At 31.8% G+C, this 10,560-nt stretch overlaps 1 protein-coding gene across 4 annotated transcripts in view; it reads right to left on the bottom strand.

Moving 5' to 3' along the window:
• Positions 1-10,560, bottom strand: part of EPHA3 (EPH receptor A3) — a 573,903-nt gene that overhangs the window by 109,830 nt on the left and 453,513 nt on the right. For 3 of the 4 annotated variants that reach the window (XM_074299812.1, XM_074299813.1, XM_074299814.1), the window contains exons 8-9: positions 6,026-6,128; positions 5,329-5,396 (exon numbers count right to left, since the gene is read on the bottom strand). The exons of the other annotated variant lie outside the window; for it this stretch is intronic. In XM_074299812.1, coding sequence (XP_074155913.1) covers positions 5,329-5,396; positions 6,026-6,128 — 171 coding nt within the window. The remainder of the gene's footprint in view (positions 1-5,328; positions 5,397-6,025; positions 6,129-10,560) is intronic. 4 annotated transcript variants of the gene reach the window in all.

Raw genomic sequence — 10,560 nt, 5'->3', positions numbered from 1 at the left:
TTACAATTAATGTCAATGTAGCTAATAATAAGACATAATATTAATAAATGGCAGTTGAATAAATCTTGTAAGAAGTTTCAAGCCATTATAAAATTATCTTTGTTATTCCTTCAAGGGAAAAAATTATATGCAAACGGTATGTACATTGTCATAAAGTAATACAAAATTCCCTAGGAACATACTTAATTTTGAAATTATATCTTTATAACTCTGTAGATAAAATATTTCAAGACATATTTAGGAATTTAAGGAAACAAAAATAATCTTTTATGTATATGTGTGAAAAGGATTTAGATTTGACACTACAACATCTGAATTCAAAGTTTTTAAACTAACAAAACAGAAATAACTTTGACTGCTAAGTGACTTAATCAACTCCTAGAAATATAACTAGATCATGGGTTGTGTTAGAAGATGCCTCAAGTACTGTATAAATCTAGTTTCCTCCTTTTGCAAATGAATGCTTAGAATATCAGAGAACTGATTTTAATTATTGATGATCGCACATGCATAACAGTAATTAAATGAAAAGCATGTTTTAACTGGAAACATATTATTAGCACCTAATAATCACAGATAGGTTCCTAATTTTAGTAATAAACAGAACCCACAGTTTTAGGAATGAATATGAAAAGGATCATTAGGTTTTATTTCTACTATTGCTTGGTAAGCAGGATGGGTTTTTTATTGTTATGGTTTCTTTGTTCAAAAATAGAACCAATAATAATTTGATTACTGGGGGATTTGTCTTTTTATTTATGCTTTTTTGTAATTTCAGATAGTAGAAGTTCCTCCCAATAATTAACCATTCTTATTTAATTTGAAGTCTAATAGGATTATGATTTGCCCATGATTATAAAGTGTATATTTGTGGGTCAAGTGTTGCTCTTGAATCTATAGCTACCTTTCCATTCACTGCCTTGTGTTGCCCTTACATTTTTGTGCTCACAATTATTTGTGTTACAATTTACATAGTACTTTAAAATAGCTTAGTATTAGTAATGCTATACATATTTTACTTAATGAAGATGAAGTGAGATTCAGAGAGACTAAATGATGTCCCTTACTGTCATTTTGTAGTAGATATGGAATCACAGGTAAGATAGTAATTAAGCACTATAAAGAAATTCTAAATCTCTTTACCTATGTAATGCTGTTTAAAGAGTCCACAAAGATCAGATTTTAAAAAAATGTCCCAATATTTCCCTTTAACCTAATGACCACTCTTTGAACACTTAAGAAGCTACTCTTTTGGAAATCCATCTCAACAAAGACCTTAAGTACTCTTGAAAATAGTTTTCCACCCATGAAATGGGTCTGTGCTCCCTCCCTGTTCTCATTGTTAGGGTCCCTCTGTAATCAACAGAATACCTGTAACTCAGTCCCACATGTTAGCTTCAACTAGAATAAAACTTATATCCTGCATTATTTATCTTAAGCAAAAAAAAAAAAATTAGTATTTATTACTTAAAGAAAAGATGCTTTCAAACCTCAGATGCATGGCATTTTAGCAAATAATAATAACTGTGTTTCTTTTTCCTTGAAGAGTTTGAGAATATCAATTTTATGGAGATTGACTGCCATCAGAATTTACTGAGAGGATTATAAAATGACTTGCCAGGCAATTGCCTCAAAAAAATTGAAAAGTAAATTTCTAAGTTCAAAAACAGTTTTGGGGAATGCACTAACAGAAAAGTGTGATATTAAAAGCCTAATGATTGAGTATTCCTATATAAAAACAAAAAAAAAAAAGTAATTGACTACTAAAAGTATTTCTATTCATTAAAAATTTTGTAAATGGATTTTCCATCCACACTAAATTAAAGTTACAATCCTCTTCATTTTATTCAAATTTTAACAGAAACCACCACCAAGAACAAGAACCTGCCACACACAACAAAAATAAAAGAGGTTCTCTGTTGAGATTTCTGCTGCTGATTTTTAAATGGTGACCCAGAGGGGACATAGATCAGGTGATTCAGGCTGCAAGGAGAATAATCCCTTCACACCAATAATTAAAACCCATAATAAACACATGCACATGTGTTAAGCTGTACTACTTTACAACTCATTCTGTGCAAACACAATAATTTACATTTCCATTTTACCAGCATGAATTGCCCTAAGGAGAGCAAAAGGTAAAACAAAAAACAAAAAAGGGGGGGAGGGGGATCCAGAGAGGATAAAGAGTTAGGATCTGAGGAGGTAAAGCACATTTTTGTTCCTTTGAAGCAATATAATAGGATTTGTAATAAGGCTGGAGGGAATAGTTCCTAGCTGGGGCTTTTTAAAAGTAATACAGAATAAATGGACTGAAATAAACTAACTGTGTTATTTAAGATGCAGAAAGTTTATGACAGACATGGAGGTTACTTTATCCTCTTGCAGCCAGAGTAAAGTGAACTTTCTATGTCTTTTTGAAGGATATTGAAATCGAAGAAAAGTCAAGGTTTTAACAAATGCCACTAAAGAATTTCATAGATACATGTCTTTGATACAGTAAATGCATGCTTACAAAAAAGGGCATCAAATGCTCAAATTCATTAGATTATAAATCTAATAAAATATACAGAATCAGCATGGACTACTCTAAAAATAATATTTATAGTTAAATGTCTAGCTCAAATTAAAAGCCCCTTAATCCATAGGAATTTAACTTCTCTGACAAATTTATGAATGGCTATTGCCTTACAGTGTCAGACAACTGGGGGGGTGGGGTGGGGAAACAAGCCTTGACCTGCAACTCATCAATGACACTTTTTAAATGAATGCTTTTATTTTGTAATCTTTGAATCATAAAGTAGTACTAATATGGGACACATATAAATATTAAATTGTGTGTGTCTAGTTTGTTTATCGTTCATTAATTGTCATTAATGATCCTGGGAACTATTATAATAGTCATGTTCCATTCAGAAGTGAAGCAAAAGGAAAACGCATAAGAAAAAAAAGAATGATGTAATCTGGCAATTTGTGCCATTTCTGTCCCATTGCAATTAAATTCTGGAATACATTCTTTATCCAAGCTATTTATTGTACATACCCTTCACGTTGGCAATTATTAATAAACTTTTCACTTGAGATATAACTAATATTACAGTTCTTGGAAATAAATCAAGAGAGTAATTTCCATTGGCATGAACATTTTTTAGCAAACATATATAAGAAAAAAAAAAGGCAAGTGGATTTTTATAGGTAGATAATTTGTATTTTTTAAAATAAACCATAAAAAATCCCATTACTTCTTTTATGGAATCAATTTTTGGTTGCCACTTTCAGAAGGGCTATATTTTTGAAAAACAAACTAATTTGCATTCTTTGAAAACAACTGGGACAATTTGCTTCACCAAAACTAAAATCAGAAAGTCTTTTCATCTGCAATTAAGCACTTTTCTTTCCAGAGGAATTTTTTTTTGAGAAAATTAAAAAAAGGTTCAATTGATAGTATTAAAATACAAAATATATTGGTTTAGTTAATAATTGACTATCAGGCAATTACAATGAAACAGAATGTTTTGGAAGCTTCTTCTTGTAGGCAAGTATGGAATAAGACATTGCAGAGGCCAGAATCTTTTATATTTGTTTCTCCTAACAACCTAGAAAATAACATTCTATTTATTTACATTTCATCAAAGATTGGAAAATGAGAAAGTTGGTGTTCTGTTTTGCATTTTAGCAATGCACAGCAGAAAACATTTGATTTAGTATCCATATTTGAACATAACCCATATGTAATGTCCTTTTGTCTCTCAATTGTAATCCTTCTCTGGGAGGAGGTTTCTGTTAGTGTCCTGTCATCTCTAGAAATTGTGGATCATTCTCTGGGAGATCTCTTTTCTGTTAATCCTTTTCTCTGTGAGCAGGTGTTTTAGGAGGCTTCTGGAGCCTCCAGCCAGAGCGAAGGTAGAATCTTGAATCCTCTTCTTCCTGAATCCTGGCTCTGAAACTCTTCGAGCTTCCCTGAAGTTCTCCTGGGAAGTCTTGTTCTTATCCCAATCTAGACTGTTGTTCAGACTCAATGTTGCCTCTTTTTATCCTTCCAGAGAATGGGATTGTGGGTACTGCAGGGGCTTGTGGGAACTACTTACAACCAATGAACTTGCTTGTTTGAACTAAAGGTGTGAACTCTGAGCTAGAGAATTGTTAAGTACCAACTTAGCACTTAGTAAGAACCTAATACCCATAGATTCCCCCTTTATTTTAATTTTGAAATGTAGTTTCTTAAAAATTAATGTTGAAACAATACTATATGATGATCAATTCTGATGGACGTGGGTCTCTTCAACAATGGGATAATCCAAATCAATTCCAATTGTTCAGTAATGGAAGAGAATAAGTTACACTCAGCAAAATAAATATGGGAAATGAGAGTGGACCACAACATAGTGTAGCGTGCTGTTGTCTCTAGAAGCTGCCGGATCACTCTCTGGGAAGAGATCTGCTGTGTCTTCTACTCAAATCTCTCCAACAGATTCTTCTTCCTGTAACGAACCGTTGTCTCCAGGTAGTTGCTGTTAACTCTTGTCCTTAGAAGTGACTTCCCTTCCTGCAGAGAGCCCCGTCAAGCCTGATGCAATGCAGAGTCTTTCTCTTGAATCCTGGCTCTGAATCTCCTCCAGCTCTTATCCTTCTCCAGGCCGATCTGCTCTCTGGGCCCAGTGCTGTCTCTTTTATCCTCCCAGAGAATGGGCGTGGGATAATGCAAGGGCTTCTGGGAAGAACCACCCCAGCCAATGAGCTTGCCCCCTCTATCAAGTCAACCTGAGTTCTCACCTTGTAATTGTCCAGAAAACCTGAATTCTCACCTTGTCACTGTCCAGACAACCTGAGTTCTCACTTAGTAATCCTAACAACATAGCATTTGTACTCTTTCTATTACTGTCTGCTTGCATTTTTGTTTTCCTTCTCAGGTTATTTTCACTTTCTTTCTAGATAAGATTTTTCTTGTGCAGCAAGATAACTGTATAAATATGTATACATATATTGTATTTAACATATACTTTAACACATTTAACATGTATTGGACTACTGACCCCCAGGGGAAGGGGTGGGAGGAAGGAAGGGAAAAGTTGTAACAGTAGGTTTTGCAAGGGTCAATATTGAAAAATTACCCATGCATATGTTGTATATCTTCTGTAAATAAAAAAGTTGCAATAAAAAATTAATGTTGAGAACTAAATTTTCCTTCCTTTTGGAGATTTTCATTTACTACATCATTCCTCTTGAAAATTTTATTTCTTATCACATCTTCAGGGCAAACTTTTATTTTGTTTATAAATCAACAAATGCTAAAAACTAAAATGTTGAAATCAAAATGCAGAAACTTACAATGTCCATTTCCAAAATGAAATCTTTTTTCCTCTGCACCATGCTTTGTTTTGTTATAGCCACAAAATCTAGGAATAAAGCAAGAGGAAGGAACATTGGAAAAGGAAATTTGGAATCATTATGTATTTACAACATGTGAAACGAGCATGAGTATTTTCCCTAAACAATTAAATGCTGTAGTGAAAGTTTAATGATGTTCACATTTCCTATGTTCTCTACAAGAAAGCCTAATTCTCAGAAGACTCTGACTAATGGGAGACTTTTTGGAGTTTTTCTAAACTTCATAATACTGTCTCTACCACTGAATTTTACAGTGGTTTTAGAATCTTTATAGTATCTACAAATTTTTTTTTTTTTAAACCACCATGGAATGGGTAAAGATTGGGGCCTACTTTTATTAGAAATCATCATTACTATATTGTGTTGCTATGGACTTCTGGAGAAGAAGGGAGAGAAAAACATAAAAAAGAGGTTGACAGAACAGGAGAAAGTTAAAAAAAAGAGAGAGAGAGAGAGAACAGGTAGGTAAGGTAAGATGAAGTGGGAAGGAAAAGAAAAGGACAGAAAAAAACAAAAGAGAGTAGAATTTTAAGTCCAAGCAACTCTTCTATCTGAAAATTCTTTATTGACTTCTTTCATCAAACTCTGGAAGTATTAAGAAAAGGAAAGAAATGTATAAGATAGACAGTGAACTCACCTTCCGATCAGGACATATACCACAACTGTCAGAAGAATAATTGCTACCGCAGCTGAAATGGCTATCATGATAACCTGGCTATTCTCACTGGAAATGGAGAAAGCTGTAAGATCAAAGAAAAAAAACACAAAACAAAAAACATTAACACATTGTGACTGACACTTTTATGGGGAGTTGATAAATTAAGTCATCTTCTATTCTGTTTTGTAAGAAGTAATTCACCTTTGTCAAGTTTCCCCATCTTAAGGAAAAAACAAAACAAAACAAAACAACAAAAAACAAACTTCCTATTACATAGTATGTTTACCATTAAGTATTATTTGAAGGGAAAATCAAAGAAACTTTAAAATGAACAAACTTTGTTTTTTCTTACAAAAATTACTAAACCAATTAACAAATATTTATTATATACAGACTATTTTTCAAATAGGAAATCAGGAGAGAGAATTTATAGGCTGAACCAGAAATTTGCAGAGAAGGAAAGGCAAAGGAAGGCAAAGTATTTAGGACAAAAGGTTTTACACATCATTTAACTCTTTTGACTTCGATTGATATATGATATAGCATTTAATAGTTATTAAATTAAAAAGTGAAGTGTAATTCATTAATCAAAGTATGCATCTAGATTCACCCAAGGACTACTAAGGACTTATGTCATCTGCTTTAGGATAAGATTTAAAATTTTGTTGTCACTATCATCATCAGCAGCATTATCAGCATCATCATCACTATTATTAGCACCACCCCAATAGCAAATATTTATTTACATCACTGGGGTGATCATAAGTGACTTTTATCTATTATTTTAATGCTTGCATAACATTTCAACTCATTTGAATCTTAAAACACTTTAGGGAAATTATAACCGTATACATGATAATCTATATTTTACTAATAGAAAATCCAAGTTCTGAGAGGATGTATTTTGCAAAACAGTTAGTGAGGATCAAATGAAATAATATTTACATAGCACTTAGCATGGTGGCACATAGCTGGCATTTAATAAATGCTTATTCCTTTTGCAAGAGGCAAGTCCCTTAAAATATTCACAAAGTAGGTAGCTATGTGATTTGCTTCAGATCATGCCAAATTTTAAAAGCAATAAATCATAGAACCTGATTATCTCTCTTCAGAAGTGTGTTTAGATGTACTGGATAGTATGTTATTGTTTATTTATTTATTTTTAGAACCAGAAAAGTTTAGAAAAATCAGCTAGGAGCTTGAAAGAAAACAAGACTATTTTTTACAATGTCTAAAAAAGTTGGCAATTTAAGATCTTGAAATATATATGAAAGAGAGGAGTTACATTATAGGTTAAGGTGCAAAAAGGATTGATGCGTAAACACTATATAAATGTGATTATTTTGTTTCTGAATTCAGTTTTTAGATTTTTGTTTGGAGTCTAACAAACTTTCTTTGTAAAATTAATACCATGGGGAGCAGGAACTTGTTAACTAGTGATATGAGATATTTGAACATTATCAAATCCCATATCTAGGTTGAAAAGATCTGTAATGCAGCAGTTCTCGATGTGTAGCTTACAGACCTATAGGACATCACTTGATTACCTTCAGGAGGTATGCAAGGTCAAAAAAATTAATATATTATAGTTTCCAATATGGCAAATATCACTAATTAATATTACTAAAATTTACATAATGTTTACATTAATATTTTAAAATAAAAATAAAATATTTTAAAATAAATAAAAAATTTAAAGCATTTTTAAGGGAGTAAAAGGTCTTGAACATAAAATGTGTGAGAACTAGTACTGTAAGACTCAGCTTTTAGGAGCTGAAGAAAATCAGGGTCAGATAGTAGACAGATGATACTCCCTTCCCCTATTGACTCTACTCTGTTTGAAACAAGAATCTAAAATGGCTCAGGATGTCTCAAAGAAGCAGATTAGAAACATTTTTCTAACATGCATCTATGAGACATCCTGAGCCATTTTAGATTCTTATCTATACCTGCGGTTTTATGGAAAAAGAAAGCTCCTAATAAAGAAACTCATTTTACCAATTCAGGTCAAGACCTGGCTTACAGCTTATTTTTTTTTTAATTTTAAAATGTTAATAAGTTGCCCGGGGCAACTTAAACTTCTTTCTCAGACTTATACAACAAACATATTCCAATGGCAGAATTCAAACCTAAGTCTTCCTGACTTGCCACACTGGTTCTATTTTCACTAAACCATGATGTTTCATATTTTAAAATGATAGTCTCTATTCTTTGAGCCTAGGCAGAAACACAGTCAATATAACTTCATCAGTGACAAAAAATCCATAAACGGTGTGGTATGATATGACATTTTAACTGCACTATTGCACTTCATTTTCCATTAGCCTCCTTTGGAACACTTCATACATCAGTTTATATTTTAAGTCAATGTTGCCTTTGATTGTCTTCTGTGTTTAGTAAATAAGTCAAATGACATTATAGCTCCTTTTTAATATTTTGAGTATATCATATTATATTACTAAGGATTGAAATTTTAAAGGACTATTTATATATTTTTAACCACGGTACAAACTTATGAAAGATCATAGATTTTAAACTCTTCAATGAATTTTTATTAGCTGCTGCACACAACATGACTCAAGGTAACCTCAAGAGGGAAAGAAACTTTCAGAAAGAAATCTTATTGCCATCACTTATAAATGGGTATTAGAATGAATTAAATGATTTTAAGGACCCTTCTATTTCCATAATTTTCTTGCAAAGCACTAAAATAAAACAATGTCACTGTCATTACTGATAATTAAGATAGCAAAGGATTTTACAAATATCATCTCATTTGATTCTCACTATATCCATGTGAGGTAGGAGCTGTATTTAATCCCCGTTTTATAGATGACAGCATTGAGGCAGACAGATGTTAACTGACTTTCCCAGGGTCACATCGCCAGTAAGTCCATATTTGAACTCAGCTTTTCTTAAATCCAGGTCTAGTGCTCTATCTACTCTTTCACCTTACTCCCTCTAAAATTTCTGTTAACCAACGATACTGTATGAAGATGGAAGTAGATATCTTCAACAAAGAGAAGATCTAATTCAGTTCCAATTGACCAATGATGGACAGAATCAGCTACACCCAGAGAAGGAACACTTGGAAATGAGTGTAAACTGTTTTCATTTTTGTCTTTCTTCCCAGGATATTTTTACCTTCTGAATCCAATTCTTCCTGTCCAACAAGAAATTTGATTCTGCATACATATATTGTATCTAGGATATACTATAACACATTTAACATGTATGGGATTGCCTGTCATCAAGGGGAGGGGATGGAGAAAAGGAGGGGAAAATTCGGAACAGAAGTGAGTACAAGGGATAATGTGGTAAAAAATTACCCATGCATAGGTTCTGTCACAAAATTATAATTATAAATATTAATAAAAATGTAAAATAAAATTTCTGTTAACTGTAATATATTGGCTAAAGTACAAAATGAATATTCATAATTGTTGACTTTCAAATTGTTGGATTTTGGGGTTGTTATGCTTGCAAATTCACATGTATGTCAGATTAATCAGGGCTAAATGCTTGCTAGAACTATAAAGTATTTTCTTACTTGGAAATAAAATGTTTCACTTTGATACCTTGGGCAAAATAATTTAACAGGATGTTTTTTTTCATTCAAAAAATAGCATAAACTAGATGATTTCCCAATGTAAAATTTTAATATGAATTATTTCTACCTAATGAATTGCATGACATGTTTTAAAAAGTCAATGTCCTGTTTTATTTTTTTTATTATATCACCTAATATATATTTTCATAACAAATACTGGTTTCTGCATAGTTCTAAAGCAAATAACAAATACTTTTAATGTTTTTTTTCCTTTTTAGATTGACACCTTTTGATATTTTAAAACCAACATGTTAGTTAATAGTGAATTAATATTTTACAGTCCTACTCCTCAGTCATAATGCTGTCTAAAAAATGCAAATTGAGAAAACAATTCGTTCACATGCCCTCTGTCTTTACCTCTCCCCTCTATTAAAATATTCCAAGTGTAAAACCATTTGACTTACATTGAAAAATTTCATTTTTTTTAAGTCTTTAAACAGAAGATTTTTAAACCTCAGATACTCAAGCCTTATTAGTGGTTCATAAGTAAAACTTACCACAGAAATGTCTGTGGTATAATTTTGAATTACATTAGACTGTTGGAATTTTGTTGTTGTTATTCTTGCAAATTTACATATATGTCAGATTAATCAGGACTAAATTCAGGCTAGGAAGATGAAGTATTAGATAACTTTTCTAAGACTGCCTCTACAAAATATATCTCCTATTTATTTGGAAATAAAATGTTTCACTTGTTCCATTATATAAACCAGGGATAGTGTTAACAGCCATTCTTTTTGTAATATTGTATGAATATATTTTAATGTTTAAGCTGTCTTTTTGAAAGTTAAAAAACAAAGGAAATATAAAAGGAGTTGATAGGTATTCTCATATGTTCAAATTGTAAATATCCTAAGTATAACTATTCTTATGCAGAAATTGAATTATGTATTATTTCAAATAA

Source organism: Sminthopsis crassicaudata, chromosome 3 (assembly GCF_048593235.1).
Source record: "Sminthopsis crassicaudata isolate SCR6 chromosome 3, ASM4859323v1, whole genome shotgun sequence".
Lineage (NCBI taxonomy): Eukaryota > Metazoa > Chordata > Mammalia > Dasyuromorphia > Dasyuridae > Sminthopsis > Sminthopsis crassicaudata.
The sequence above is the reverse complement of the archived record's forward strand: the minus strand, read 5'-3'. Positions and strand labels throughout refer to the sequence as shown.